The 15,432-nt window shown below is 44.4% G+C and overlaps 2 protein-coding genes across 6 annotated transcripts in view; one reads left to right on the top strand and one right to left on the bottom strand.

Moving 5' to 3' along the window:
* Positions 1 to 2,738: 2,738 nt before the first annotated feature.
* On the bottom strand, positions 2,739 to 12,643 carry adgra1a (adhesion G protein-coupled receptor A1a). The gene is made up of 7 exons (XM_084040129.1): positions 12,518 to 12,643; positions 12,070 to 12,317; positions 7,192 to 7,319; positions 6,527 to 6,650; positions 5,555 to 5,706; positions 5,097 to 5,192; positions 2,739 to 5,016 (listed from the first exon to the last, which is right to left on the bottom strand). The coding sequence occupies exons 2-7, from the start codon at positions 12,070 to 12,072 to the stop codon at positions 3,531 to 3,533; spliced, it is 1,989 nt and encodes a 662-aa protein (XP_083896255.1). The 5' UTR covers positions 12,073 to 12,317; positions 12,518 to 12,643; the 3' UTR covers positions 2,739 to 3,530.
* Positions 12,644 to 13,265: 622 nt separating this feature from the next.
* cabcoco1 (ciliary associated calcium binding coiled-coil 1) overlaps positions 13,266 to 15,432 on the top strand; it is a 31,083-nt gene continuing 28,916 nt past the window's right edge. For all 5 annotated transcript variants that reach the window (XR_014599242.1, XR_014599243.1, XR_014599244.1 and 2 more), the window contains exons 1-4: positions 13,266 to 13,474; positions 14,150 to 14,319; positions 14,791 to 14,935; positions 15,102 to 15,174. Coding sequence is in view for 1 of the 5 variants with exons in the window: in XM_084040503.1 (XP_083896629.1) it covers positions 13,362 to 13,474; positions 14,150 to 14,319; positions 14,791 to 14,935; positions 15,102 to 15,174 (501 nt within the window). In the remaining 4 variants the exon portion in view is untranslated. The remainder of the gene's footprint in view (positions 13,475 to 14,149; positions 14,320 to 14,790; positions 14,936 to 15,101; positions 15,175 to 15,432) is intronic.

The raw sequence follows: 15,432 nt of genomic DNA, 5'->3' as shown, positions 1-15,432 counted from the left end.
ATCTGAAGGGGCGGGGCTCTAGAGTGGTCGCTTTGTGTGTTTTTACATCACACATTTTCCCCTCGACTGCTGAGCCTTCCGACTCCACATTTTTGTTGAAGTAATGCAGAACACAAGAAAATGTTTACTAAATGTGCTATTACCTACTTTCACCATTAGGGTACGCCTAAGCATACATGTAGAATGTGTGCATATTTTTTTTTCATATGTAAATTTGAATTTAAACCCACGTAGCCGTCTGTATCCATCTTGCTAGCCAAGATGTCTTCTCGCACCAAAAAGCTCTTTCATTCTTAATTTTTCCTGCGTTATTCTCCTGTCGATTTGCATTGTTTTTAAGTGACTTCATTGAATTTTCTTTTCTCGACTTTCTCCATGATTTAATACTTACTCCCACTCACCATGTTCAATGTCAGTCACCTGGCGTTTTTTTTAAGGCAAGCAGGTCGATGAACAAACTGTTTGCTCTCTGCTGCCACCTGTCCGGTGGTGGTGTAAACTGCGCGTCAAACTTATAACGCAAGTTAAAGGGCTAAGACTTTTGCGTCCCAGGGCCGGAAATACAGCAACTACTGATAACTGTAGACAACGTAGATCACAGATTATACATTTAGGCTGTAGGTTTTATTATCCACTTCACTTTTTAAAAAAATATATATGTAAAAGTCATTATTGAAAAACGTTTTATTTTATTTTATAGGATCCTGGTCGTAGCGGCACAGAAAGAGTCACACCAGCGTCATCACAGTAAATGTTTATTTCTAGTGCAGACAACACACAGTGCTCATATTGGTACTCCCTTTGTCTTACAAGGTGTCACTTTGTTTCTTTACACGGTTGAGGAAAATCCACGATTAGAGGTGAGAAATAAATTTTAAAAAGCCACATTTTAAAATCACGTTTTGGACGGCGTCCCTTCAAGTGTAATTTTCTCGAAAACACCGGGACACGAACAACACAATCAATGTGTACACAGTCGGCGACGTCGCGCAAAGCCACGCCTCCTCCACCAAACCACGCCGACGTAGAAGTGAACATCTGTGTTTAAAACGACGATAAATAAACAGTGATATGACTCATCCCTTCTTCAGATCGAAGAGATCAAACGTCAGGACGGGTGAAACTCACAAGACTTTTACTTGTTCCAAATGTGCCGCTAACTACGAACCAGAGAGGCGTTTCACAACGGAGGCTCGGAGAAACCTGGTTTGAGTGATCCTAGTCTCACGTAATGAACCGGGATTAAGACCGACAAAGCACATTTAACTGCGTCTGATTGGTCCTCACACAACTAAACTGGATTGTGGATCAGGCTTTGAGGCAAATTATTATTTACACAAAGATAGATTGAAGCATTTGAAGTAAATTGTATTTCAAGCAATCCACCCTTAAAAGATGCTTTCAACAGTCTGTTTTTTCAAAATAATTTACTTTAATTATTTTGCTTAAATTTGGTTTTATCAGCCTATTTGTGGCAGTCATGTTCTCCAGATGTCTGTCTGAACATTTTTATTTGATAAAGTGGGAAAAGGTGGATTAAATATGAGAAAAATGATTAAAAAAACACTATTTCTAGCGTTCATTACCAGCTGTTGATTTTAAACCACAGGCTGTTTATAAGAAGTGAATCTTGTATTGGTGACGTCATCCGTTAGTTTGTGGACTACGATTTTGAGGCCTCAAGTTTTGCATTTTGGCTTGTTTTTGCAACGGATGAAAGGAAGTGACCATATTTGGACTGTGGAGGAGCGACGGGTGGATCTGATTAACACAAGCGGCAGAGCGGCACCCTTACTGGATCTAGATCCATCTGGATTCTGGTGTGAAGCTGCTTCACATTAAAGTTCATAATTCAATGTCAACTTCAAATCAGACTTCTTTTTCTTTAGCCAGAGTCGCCGCCCCCTGATGGCCAGCAGAGAGAATGCAAGTTTAAGGCACTTCAGCTTTGGCTTCACTTCTCCGGTCAGCCGCCTCTAAAACTCACTAGTAAGCACAGTATGTCTTTTTTTCTTTTATTAATTTACAAAACATAAATGCCAAATTGTGGTTGAGGGGAGGTCATGTGGGTTGTTTCAGTCTGACTGTAACCCTGGCTCTGGTCTGAGGACTAGCCTAACCTGAACTAGGCTAGACTGGAGAGCTAGGTTCCCATGCCAACTTAAGTCAGACTCATGCTTTAACGAAACCGAAAGTAAGTAAGCCTCGCTCGAGTGGTTATGAAACGCCTCTCTGGAGAAAAACGCATGGAAGTTTCTGGAAGGACTTGAGTTGCTGATGATCTTCTAAAAACCTGAGTTCAACTTTTGTAATGATGCTACAAACGATACGATCTGTCAAAACCTGTTGAGGATGAGTTGTGTGTCGTTTCCCGTCACAGTGAAAGCTGGCGAATCATTTTGGCACGACACGTAGTTTGTGCTTGGTAGCACGTTGCAGGTCTGTTTGTTCGTTTTTGTTTTTGGAATTATAATCTCACCGGGTGAGTCGCCATAGTACATACTAGTGCAATATTTGTCAGACAAGAGTCTATTGGACTCTATTTGGCAGCATACATAAAGTGTCTCCATAGAAAATCTTCATAGGCTTCATAAATTACTCTTGGATCATAAATGTATAATTCTGCAGGGGGGTGAATCCATAATAATAATAATAATAAACACATATTAGCACAAAAACACTACATTTGTATGTACCTACTCATGCACATAAAACACGCACGCACACACACACACACACACACACACACACATGCTCACACTGATCCAAACGTGTTTCCACATGTGTAAGCGCTCCCCAAGCTAACATGATACGTGTCCAGCGTTGCCATAGAAACGGAATCACATCCACAAATATAGAATCTTTAATGTTTAAAGGTGCAATCAGGGATGTGTTGCTGCTTCATTGCTGACCGATGGGGCTGTTTATTTATTTATACGACCCTTAAATTACCCAGAATGCCCCAGGGCTTAGAGTTTTCGAGATTTGCTGTGGTTTGAATTATTTGCAGTATTTAGTATTTTCGTGTGAAGGTCTTTCCTCTGGCTGATTGATGAGCTTGTGTGTGTCTTATGGTTTATAGATGATTTTTGTTGATATTATAGTGGCGTGAAGGGAGAGTTTTTTGTATTTCTTTGTATAATTATAGTCATTTCATGCCAGATATCAGATTTGCTTCATTACATTTAATTTTGTGTGTGTACCTTTCGCCTTAGGGTTTGAAGTGGGGTGGCTGACCTGCATTGGACCATAGGAGGAGGAACACATTAACGTTGATATTCAAAATCAACCCCAAAAAAACGGTCCCAGGCAGAACTGATGGGGTTTGAACTCGTCTCATCACAGTACTGATTGCAGCTTTAAACCTCCTGAAACAGAATGTTAATTCAACACTAATTAAGCCTCTCTTGTGTTTGAATATTCCATATAAAAACTGATTAGTAACACGCTTATGATGAAGGGGTTCTGAGATATAACGGGGGATCTGAGGCCATGTTATATTGGAAGGTCCGGTACAAGAATAAGAAAAGCTACACGGTGGTTTCGTTCCTCCAGGGGCCGGTCCGTATGTTCCCCGTGGCGTCGGAACCAAACAGGCCGTCCTCCTGCAAGCTCCTGTTCCGGCCGATTGTACCTCGCCGGCCGACGGCGCCGTGCTGCCGAGGCAGAGTATTCCTGGGGAAACCTTTCTGCTCCACGCAGAGACTATCCTTCTCTTTCTCCGTCGTCTTCGACATGCAGCCGTAGGTTTCGGGTTCTTGCTGAAACTGTAACACGAAGGGTTCGGGCTTCTCGCAGCAGCTCGCCGTGGACGGGTGGTCGGCCGAGTTGTACATGTGCCACTGGCAGGCGTGGACGCCGTGAGAAGGCAGGAGGAGGCTGTGACAGGAAGTCATGCTGTCATGCATGTTGTGTGTCCGGCCGTGACAGGACGCCATGGCGTCTTGCACGCTGTGGCAGGAGTTCTGGCGCTGCAGGCTGTGGCAGGAAGCCAGCTGCTTCTCCAGGTGAGGGCTCGGGCAGGGCAGCTGGAGGTCCGGGTGAGGGCTGCTGGAAACCAGCGGCGAGCCTTCCAGGTGGTGCGCCGCGTGAGGGCTATCCAGGTGGGAGCTGTGCACGCTCCCGTCCATGCTGGTGGACGCCATGTGGGAGCGGTAGTCCTGCAGGCATGGACGCGGCCGGTTGAAGGAGCGGGACTTCGCCCGGTCGTTAAGGCAGCTCTGGAGAGGCAGAACGGGGCGGGGGAGCGCGTCAGAGAGCGTCTGCGGACGGGGCGAGGCCGCCGCCACCGCCTCGGCGAGGGGCGACATGGGGGTCACCGGACTCATCACGGCCACGCAGCACGGGCCCGCGTGGTTGGGCGCCGGGCTCTGGGCGGGCGGCGTCATCTTGTAAGAGCTCGGCACGAGGTGAGGAGAGAGCAGCGGCTGCTTCCCGGAGCAAGGCGAGCTCAGGTGGCAGTGCGGCTGATGGAGTTCCCGCCTCTGGCCCCGTCCGTCCCTGTTCCCGTCCTCAGACTTGGACTTGGACGGGCAGCAAGCCCACCAGCGGTGCCAGACGTCGTCACGTTTGGCGCAGTGTTGGATGAGGAGGAAGAGTCCCAGGGTGACACAGAAGGCGCCGTACAGGCAGCTGAAAATCATATCCAGGAAATGTCCCAGCGACACGGCCAGCGCTCCCAAAGCCCAGGTGGCGAGGAACAGGAAGAGGGTGAAGGCCGTCGCCCGGAGCTGAGATTTAAAGGAGTGCTCGTTGGCCAGCACCGACACGCCTGTCGCGAATGGCGGGCAGCCCCCGGCCGGCCCGGAAGCCCCCCCGTCGCCGTGGCAATGGTGGTTGGACTCGCTAGACGACAGCTGCTGCTGCTCCTCGCTCAGAACTCGCAGCTCGTACTTCCTCTCCGGATGGCGTTTGAGCTGAACGTACGTGCACAGGAAGTACACGGACATGACCAAGACCAGGAAACTCACAGGGGCGTAGAAACCCCCCAGACTGGGCTCCCATGCCATCCAGCAACTGAGAAAGACACACAGAGACATTAACATGTGTCTTATGACTGAAGAATGAAAACATGCTTAGAAATGAGGAGTACTTACTACAACGCGCCGTCCCTGCTGCCGTAGTTCTCCATACCGAACGCCGCCGTGACGCCAACAATGAGGAGAGGGATTCCATCACTAACGAGATAAAACCTGCAAAAAAAGAGGAAATGATACAGTATAAATACTGGCAGGTGCATGCTGGGATACAGAAGAAAATCAAGCTCAATCAAATACATTTCTAATTCTAATTCCTAGTTCTATAATATTTAGGGAAAGCATCAAGTAGCTGAGTACTGACAAGACATTTGCAAATTATTCCAACTTTATGGATGTGTATAACAACTTTCTGCAAGGATGAAATATACAGAGAGCAGCTGGCTCAACACTTTCCCAAAAACCAAGTGAAAATCTTGCAAAAGAGAGACAGCTATAATCCTTAATATCTTTAAAGCTGCATGATTCATACCCACGTCGTCAGAGTGATGTAATGGCAGCAGTGTCTTCCAGCTTACCTGAGGACCGTGGGTTTGGTGCGGGTCTGAGCCGGCCCGTCCTGGTTCTGGGTCCGGAGCGGGTCTTTGGACACGTCTTTACAGATGTTTCTAGCGGTGAACGTCAGCCACAGCATCGTCGACAAAGAAGCATAGTGGAGCACGATGCCGACCTAAACACACGGACAGTCGTAAACAAACGTTATTAAAACGTAGCAGTTCATTTTTCTGAATTTGCATGTTTTGTGTACATGAATTTGGATGAATTGACTGTCTAAATATTACTAATAACATTAATTGGAATTTTGATTTCGTTACTTGGTCTGTGTTTTGGTAAAAATGTGCCTGAAAACGCTACGGCGGGGAAAGCAATATATATGAGATTGGGAACATTCCTGTTGCCTCTCAACATGGCAGCTGAGCCGGTGGCTCGCAGCTAACAGTGCCAACAGTGCAAAGTACGTGCAAAATTTAAATCAACTGTTATCATCACACACATATAAAAGTAACACATTCCACAATTCACAACATGTGTTGTTGCATTTAAATATCCTGCATTTAACCTGCTGTTTAAGCTTCATTAAAAAAAAGTTCAATTAAAGCTAGGATACCGTCCGCATGTTAGCGAAGCACCACAGTGTCTAAATACAACCTCACAGAGAAATACTCCATCATCCTCCTCCAGACTCAGTGAGGCTCCGAAGGGAAAACTCCGTTCTGTATATTTGAAGTTCACACATGAGCAGCCAGAAAGGAAACCAGAAAATAATAATATAGAGCAAGCCTCAACGGTTTTTCCGCTCACGGTGGTGATTTAACTTAACACTCAGTGAACATTGGCTTTTCTAAGTGATGCCTATAGCTGCCAGTGACCTCGAAACGACTAACGACTGGGGGAGCTTTCACTTCTCTTTGCATCAGCCGACTGTTGTTTTGCGCTGTGAGATGACACTATGCTGAGAAAGAAGGGAGGAAAAAAAACACACAACTTACAATTTGACACACAAAAGGTAAGTTGATCTGATTGATGCCGCCAGCGAAAACTCCAAATGTCAGCCCCGTGTGGAACAGGAAGTTGAGGAGTGTGTGCCAGCCGTTCCTGCTGATGCGGATCACACTGCGAACAAAGAGCTCAACGTTAACAAGATGGACGTACTTTATATTCACTATGCATCAGCTGCTGGGTAATCTACGACGCCGTATCAGGGCCACTGTAGGAAAAAAAAACGCAGCCGAGAGAGGGGGGCAATATTCAGAGAAAAAAATAATAATTGCTGATATAAACAAGTTGCTTGGTTCCGCTAACACCGAATGTTTGCCGTTGCTATGACAACAAGTGAAAACCACCGCTAGCATCTTACCCTTGATCAATAAAACCTATATAAATGCCTATATATTCACGTGGAAGTTAGCTAGCATGAATGCCAAAAGAGTCGCAAATTTGCCACTTTATAAAATGTCCTACTGTGGCCCTAATACACCGTCGTAATAATCACACTAACAGGTGAGTAGAAGAAATGAACACAGCATCATCTTTGTCTTAACCTGAATTTTAAAAAGCTGATTTTGAAGTATACCGAGGCCTTTACAGCAACCAACAGGTCTCCCGTCACACATGTGGGCGTGCGGGTGTCGTACTTCATCAGTGTTCCTCTCACCTGTGGTGGACGATGTAGGTCATGATGGAGACGAGCAGACAGAGCAGCATGACGGCGGTGCAGGCATACACCACTGGATGCAGGTAATCCCCGGGGTACGGTGGGAAGGACAGCACTCTCTTCAAATCCTGCAGAGGAAAACACACATACAGAATATTAGCTCAAACAGAGATATACTCCTACGTGCAAGGAAAAAGGACAATGCATGGTGATGTCAACTGCTTTAGTGTTGCCAAAAAAGTTATTACAAAACTGTCCAGATGGTCCGGGTTTATGGAAGACCATCAGGACTCTTGTGTTGGTGTGATCGTCCGCCTACGAGATTCGGCTGAATAGTTGATTATTAGGTAAATAAATGCGCTTTTCATTTGTTAGATGTACAGATTGATATCACATGTCTGTGTGTGTTAGCCTAGCTTAGCATTAAAGCTGTCTCAAGCTAGAAATACACCCGTACACACTTCTAAAGCTCAACTGATTAATATGTCGTGTCTGCGTTATTTATATAAAATGTTTTACTGACTATAGAGCAGGTTGCCAGTTGGTGTGAGCACATGATCGTAGCAAACCTGGCAACCTCGCTGTGATGACAGTACTGCGTTCTTGTCAAATGTAAGTTTCCATTTCCAGCTTTACACATTTCCAACCAAGCAGAAACTTTCAGTTCTCAATAGTGTAGCCACCACTAAAGTGCCTTAAACTTGCATTCTCACTACTGGCCACCAGGGGGCGATGCCTCTGGTTGTAAAAAGAAGTCTGATTTCATAGAAGTCTATGAGGAAATGACCGTACTTCTGGATGTGAGCAACAGCGGTGAGTGAGTGTGAACATCACCCCCCGCGTGTGCATTGTTAAAGGATTTTATTGCTTCCATTATTAAAGCAACGTCTCTCAGCAGGCCGTAGACGGAGGCAGGGAAAGTGACTGTACTGCTGCTTACTGTAGTTTGTTGCCTCACTGCGCTGACATCACTGTCTTAAAATAACTCCGTGCACATCATTAAACATGTACAACGTGGAAACAGGGATTTCAGTGTGTCCTCGAATGTGAAATCAAATTAACAAAAGGCACATTATAGGACAGGAGCTGTGTTCCCAACTTGAACCCGACTTCATTCCAGCCACAATTAATCACTTGGATTAAAATGTCAGGAAAAAAATGTGAGAATGCCCATCATAATTTTGTCTAAATGTCCAGAATACAAACATTTATTAAGTTATCTATCGTATGACCAAACAAACAGAACACAAGGGAATTTAACATTTGTTTTGACGTCTTTTTCAACAGTAACTTTAAAGAAAAAAAGCTTAATTGCGTCCATAACTAACACATTTCATATAAAAGGCCCGTATGAGCTCCTCAAATGCCAGACCGACAGTCCATTCTGCCTTAGAAGTCATCCAAAAAGCTATTAAAAACACACACATGCTGTCACGCTATATATCTCTTTATTCCAATAAACAGCCAGCTTAGCGCGCGGACAGAATACGATGGAGAAATCTTCCTCGTGCACATCTCTGTGAACCTTCACATCCGCTGATGAAAAGCCTCAAACTGTCCATTTGAATTACAGTGTATGAACATGACGTCACTTATGTATATCACCACGGTCGCTGCCACAAACAATCAGCGTCTGCCATCATGCATTTCCATGGGGAAGGAAAAAACCAGGGCAGCGGCAGTAAAAGGCTGTTGTGTGATCAAATACAGGAAATATTTGATCCTCTGGATTTAAATAAATCCAGTAAAATGAAAAACATTTTTTAATCAAAACTATAAACCTGTGCTTTGCTACTAAGTGGAGGGGGGACGTTAGTATTTTATCATGTGAAATAGTAACACAAAGCCATTACCAGCTCATCTTGATGCCTGGAGATGTCTCTACATAAGGCATGAGATGATATGAGAATATGCTTAAAAGCAGCAAAGCATACTGGAATCAAGATGATGAGGTCAAATACATTTTAAAATGTATTTTTGCTCCTGTATTTTTATTCTTTCTTTTATATTCTTATTTAAACCAGGCTCTATTTTCCACTTCTAGACCATTATAGTGAGCTTTTTCACGATAATCCCGATGATGGAATTTAACCACGATCAACTTATTGTGTGTTATAAAATCCTATACCCTCGTGTTCTGAAAAGTGATGCTGAAGTGCCTTAAACTTGAATTTTCTCTACGACTCCTCCTGTTACAAAAAGAAATCCGATTACATGGAAGTCTATGAGAAAATGGTCCTACTTCTCTCTGCTGGCCACCAGGGGGTGACTCCTCTCTGGTTGTATAGAAGTCTATGAGAAAATGGTCCTACTTCTCTCTGCTGGCCACCAGGGGGCGACTCCTCTCTGGTTGTATAGAAGTCTATGAGAAAATGGTCCTACTTCTCTCTTGATGTATTATCTCAGTAAACATTGTAAACATGAGTTTATGGTCTCAATCTCTAGTTTCAAGTCTTCTTCAATCCAGCATGATGTTCATTTAGTACATTATGGTCCATTTAGAGTCCACCAGACCAGAAAGCAGGGGATGCTTTAGGGGGCGGGGCTACTTGTGATTGACAGGTCGCTACCAAAGCTAGTTAGCTACTAAGATGACTTTTAACACTTAGCTGGAAAGTTGACCTTGATTTATGAAGCTAACTTTGTTAGCAACTTCACACCAGAATCCAGATGGATCCAGATCCAGTAAGGTTACCGCTCTGCTGCTTGTGTCCATCAGATCCACCCGTCGCTCCTCCACATTCCAAATATGGTCACTTCCTTCCACTGGTTGCAAAAAAAATCCAAGATGACTGTCCCACACGGAAGTTAACAGCAGAGACTGATATTAATCGTATTTCTCTCTGATAAAGAAAGTCCATGAAACACTTTCTCAAACTAATCCTTGAATGTAGACTTTTTAAATACACGCTTTAGTCGTTTTGGGTGACTTTGGGTGACAAACGCATCTCCTAAAGTACGAATCACTGCACTTGCATCGCCCATTATTTCAGCTCAGATGAGTTAGGGCCGGTGGGTGGAGGAGGAGGAGGCCCACAGAACCAAGTGACTCATATACAGTTAAGTGATGTGCATCTCCTGGACAGGTCTAGCATTCCCTCCTTCCGTGTTAAAAAGGCAAAACAACAGCCAGGCCTTTTCCCCCTCTCCCCTCCACTGGAACACACTCCTGCACGTGCATAATGCATCAAGCTGAAGATTTCCTGTGGAGGCAGAAAATCAAGAGCTAACTCGGCTCCGTCTTCACGACAGCGTCAACTCGCTTTTATCCCTTTGTGTTACGAGGCCTTGTATTTTAGAGACACTGTCATGTCTTTCCTCCTATCATCTCTCTCCGGGACAGCATGCTCTCTCATCGCGCTCCACTGAACAACCCATCTATTAGACAGAGCATGACTGATTAAATCCTTTGCAGATCCCATAAACTGGAAAAAAAAGGAAACTCAAGCCTGCACGCGCAGCAGCAGCAGTAGAGATCTGTGCACGCTTACGCTCCACTTCTTTCAGATGAGCGACCGCGAGCCGTGTCACGAGCCAAGATTTTGTAATTAGGCTTCTTTTGTTCTGAATCGGACGCCTGAGCTTATGTGTTATCGCGGCTTTTCGCTAGTTTACAGCAGATTAGGGACTTTTCTTCCGTTCACAGCTTGTTTTCTTCGTACAGTTTGCATTTTTGGGACACGTTGGTGGTAAATCAAGCTGTATGAGATTATTCATCAGGGTCCGGGATGTCCTGTCTGATCAACTGGTATCATCTTCATCCCAGCAGTCAAAAACACTACTCAACTATATCGCCCTTTTCTGACAATAGGTTCAAATTTTCGACGACACATACATAACTGGATTTTTAAAACAAGGATATTTAGACCCAGTGATGAATGAACCAAACAGAGACAGAACATGGAGGCCGGTAGGAGCCGAGAGGATCCTTGAAGATAACGCTGGGTGACAAACCAGGCAACTGCTCGGGGGCCAAAGACAATTAGGTAACCCTAAAGCCTTGGTTATATTCCCCAATCAGGACGTGAGCACTTGAAGGATGCGTTCCTAACAAGTCCAAACAAGTCCATGCAGTCACAACAAGAGCCTCGTTGAGCCAGAGACTGTATGTAAGAAGTGCAGGTAGTCATGGTGACGTCACCTGTTGGTTTGTGCATTTTGAGTTTGGCCAACTTGAAACTAGAGATTGAGACCATAAACACATGTTTACAATGTTTACTGAGATAATAAATCAAGTGAGAAGCAGGGTCACTTTCTCATAGGCTTCTATACAATCAGACTTCTTTTTTCAACCAGAGGAGTCGCCCCCTGGTGGCCAGCAGAGAGAATTTTACAGAACCGGAGGTTGCTGCCTGGATTCTGCATTTAAACTTCAGTATCACCAATAACTAATGCACATCTGGCAGAGTGTCTGGATAAACAAATCTTTGCATATTTACATATACATAATCATTTATCCATTCTTATTATTATCATGTTATTTATTTATTTGCGCTATTTGTATAATACATGATGTGTGTATATTGGGCCTGCGATAGACTGGCGACCTGTCCAGGGTGTACCCTGCCTTCGCCCAATGACAGCTGGGATCGGCTCCAGCCCCCCCGTGACCCTGAATACAGGATAAGCGGTAGAAAATGGATGGATGGATGGATGATGTGTGTATATATATATATATATATATATATATAGGCCTATATATATATATATATTAGGCAAGCATGCATCATATTTTGTTTTCCAGGAAGAAGAAAAAAACATTGGATTTGGATACAAAAATAACGAATATATTTTTTGTAAACATTTTTTTTTTTACAGGTGACCGGGGATGTGAACCCTGAGGTGTGATGGTTACCATGGTGAGTAAAGTCATCTTACCATTAGCTTTAGTGGAGTTACAGTTGGAGTTGTGAAGCTCGGTCTCGACGCCCAGGCTGCTTGCCCCCCTGCTTTACCCGGCAGCCTCCGGCTCCATCAGACGGGTTTCTGCTCAAGTTGGTGCGTCTCCCTCCTCCGGATCACAGGACTGAGTCCAGCAGGCCGGCGCTCGTCCTCCTCCAGCTCGGCGGCTCCGGGAGCAGCGCTGACGGGCGGCCACGGCCTCCGAGTCCCGGTCCCGACTCCATCTGATCGGGGAGGAGGAGAAGAAGCGGAAGATTGAGCCGCCGTGTGATGGACCGGGGACCGGGGATGGACCGGGGACCGCTTTCACACCGCTGTCATGGTCACGACATGCAGGAGATGAAAGTGCCGCGGTCTAACATACATCATGTGGGCTCGCGCTCTTCTCACGAGACGATATTTCAGGAAACGCAAAAAAGGTTACCTGCGATAGCCTTCACCCTCTCAGAGGAAAACCAGAATCCAGACCCTCTTTGGATCCAGGTCAACGAAGACACTGGCTGCGCTTCATTTGCCCGTAATGATGTGCCGCATGTTACGTAGAGGGGGGGCGGGGGGAGAGGGGCGAGAGACCCGGGTAAATACACGAGGAGGAGGGTGAGACGTCACAGCTGACGGTGAAAACAGCTGAAGCTTGAGGAAGCTGAGGCGTAGGAGCCTCTATCCCACTGTCATGATGACATGTTCAGGTACACTGGGAATCTGTAGTCACGCCCCTTAAGGTGTTCCCCCACAGGGACCTTATTTCAGGCAGCATCTTTTTGACAATACATTTAGAAAAAAGAAAATAAATAAATCTGGGGATGAAAAAAGTTCCAGTATAACATTTTTTATTTTTATTTAACCTTTATTTAACCAGGAAAAGTCTAATTGAGATTAAAAATCTCTTTTACAAGAGTGTCCTGGCCAAGACAGGACACTGTATGTATATGTAACATACCATAATACATAATAATAGAAAATAAAATAATAAATAATAAAAATAATTAATATAATACATTATATATTATATTAATCTTCTATAAATAAATTAAAGAGTTCATTATATTAATTTAAAAGGGAAATACAACTAACGTAAACTAACGCCACTGGGTTGGATCAGCGGGGTTGAGAGGGCGTTACCATGGCAACCCGTTACCATGGTAGCGAGTCACCGTCGCGTACAGAAAGAGCAACCAAAAAAGTAGCGGATATTAAGTTAGCTACAGGTGTCAACGGAGCGTTGCCGTGTTGTTTGTGTGTTTTTGCTTAGTTGCCACGACCAGAGCATGTCTTTGTTGCCTCCAGACGAGAAGGAGGCGACCGTGTTGCTTCAGTGGGAGGCGGCGACACAGCAACAAGTCCGAGAGCTGCTGGAGAAGAGCCGGGAGGAACTTCCGTCGTAAGTACTGAGCTAGTGTTAGCTAGCAGGCTACGCGCTAACACAAAACATGGCTGCCGCCGTCCGCGTCGTCTAAAAGTGGAACAGGAATGATTTATTGGTGGTGGTGGTCTGTTGTTTAGCCTTAATTAATAGCCATTTAATAATTACGTTGAACCTACAGCCATTCTCCCCGGTTATTTATTTATTTTGTACCGTGTTCCTGCTGGTTGGCCTCATCAACTAGGCCTATTGCCAATATGTATTTGTATTTGCGTTTCTGTATTTTATTAGTTCAGTACACTTTTGAAATATACTTTGTAATTTTTTATCCCCTAAGATGAAGGTCTAAATTGTGTTTTAAGGCTGTCTCTGCCAGCAATTACACTCTTATTCTGATTTTTTAAATGCTGAAGTCTTTTGAAATCTTTTTTGTTGGCCTTTAAGTGGAGCTGATATGAAAAAAGCCCTTTAACCCCCTTTAAAACACACCACCCGTCATATTGTCATATTTAAATAAGAAATCAATTTCTTTGATTGTTTATATCAAGATACAATATTTTATTCTTCCTATAAAAACAAAATTTGACGCTGATGCTAGCATTTCAGCCAATAATCAATAACGAAATCCATCCATCAACCAATCAGCATAATAACTTCTGCACTGAAATCTCCACATCTGCTCTCTGTTTGCAGTGAAATGAAGGAGATTCTGGGCTTCAGGAACCATCAGGTCTGCATGAAGGAAGCTGCCCTGCTGGATTACTACGTCTGTGGGTTCTGGTGGGCTAAAGAGGCCAACTTCACCCCCATGCAGACCTCCTTCACCATGGCTGTACTGCACATGCTACTGGATAACATACGAGGTGAGGAGGACTGACAGAGGAAAGGGATGACGGGCAGAGAGTGCTTTCATCACGATTCTTCATTTTAATGCATATTATTGTAGGTTTTTTTCTGATTCCCTGTAACCCTGGTATGTAAAAGTGCCATAAAAACATTTACTAGATTAATTATAGCCATTATTTATCATATACAATACGTCTCTATATAAGGCTGTCCACTACAAACCCACACCCATCTACAGCCTCTATATCATTGTGTTAGATCTCTCAGATACCGTGTCAACAGAATATTATATGTTTCACTCAGATATGAGCTGAAAATGTGTTGGATTTCAGCAGATGATGCACATGTTCTTTCTTTCATTTGAATAAATGTCATATGTCGCTACAATGCAGAAAGTGTAGTTACGTAAGTGCATTGAATAACTACATATCCCATCATATATATACCAGAATTGCAGCACTAATTTGTGCTTTCTCGTCATATTCCAGAGAAACGGCTGGGTTTAGTGGAGAACTTGACGGAGTTGGCGAAGGCCGTATGTGCTGCCCGCCACTTCTGCACTTCAGAGGACGACGCCACTCCACTTCTAGACGGAGAAGAAGCCACGGCACTCGTAAGCTACATCAGAAACAGGTCAGAGTTTTCAGTCTAGTTTTATGAGGCTGTGATTATTCTAGAGGTCACAGCAGCTCATTTTATACAGCGATGTATGTGAAATAGCGGTGTGATCTTTGAGACTACGGTGTGTTTAAATAATTCAGCCGAGGCAGCTGACCCCCGTGTTCTCCGCTGGCTGCAGTCTGTTTCAGGAATACAGACTCTATGAGCTTCTCTTCACCACAGCCAGGGAGGAGCTGCTGACGGGCTTGGAGGTGAGACAGTAGTGTGGCTCTTGTGTGTGTCCATGGCTACACACACACTACAGGGTGGACTCACACAATTAGCTTACAGTACGTATTTATCACAACAACAACACAAAATGTTAGCAGTATATTATTCACGGTCCACCAGCCATCGTTGATCTGATACGTTTGAATTGTGTGACAGCAGCGATGAAATTACTGGTGCAGAGAAAATGACCCAAATAGTGTCCTGAAATGTTTTTTTTATTTTACCGATGAACTCATTAT

Source organism: Eutrigla gurnardus (genome assembly GCF_963514095.1).
Source record: "Eutrigla gurnardus genome assembly, chromosome: 22".
Taxonomy (NCBI): domain Eukaryota; kingdom Metazoa; phylum Chordata; class Actinopteri; order Perciformes; family Triglidae; genus Eutrigla; species Eutrigla gurnardus.
This window is presented reverse-complemented; position numbering and strand designations above follow the sequence as displayed.

Excerpts from the sequence above, each read along its gene's own strand:
- adgra1a (XM_084040129.1), bottom strand. Across the intron at positions 6,651-7,191 it reads ACCTACATCGTCCACCACAG|TGTGATCCGCATCAGCAGGA; the intron begins GTGAGAGGAACA and ends CTTTGTTCGCAG. Across the intron at positions 5,017-5,096 it reads AGCAGGGACGGCGCGTTGTA|TTGCTGGATGGCATGGGAGC; the intron begins GTAAGTACTCCT and ends TGTCTTTCTCAG.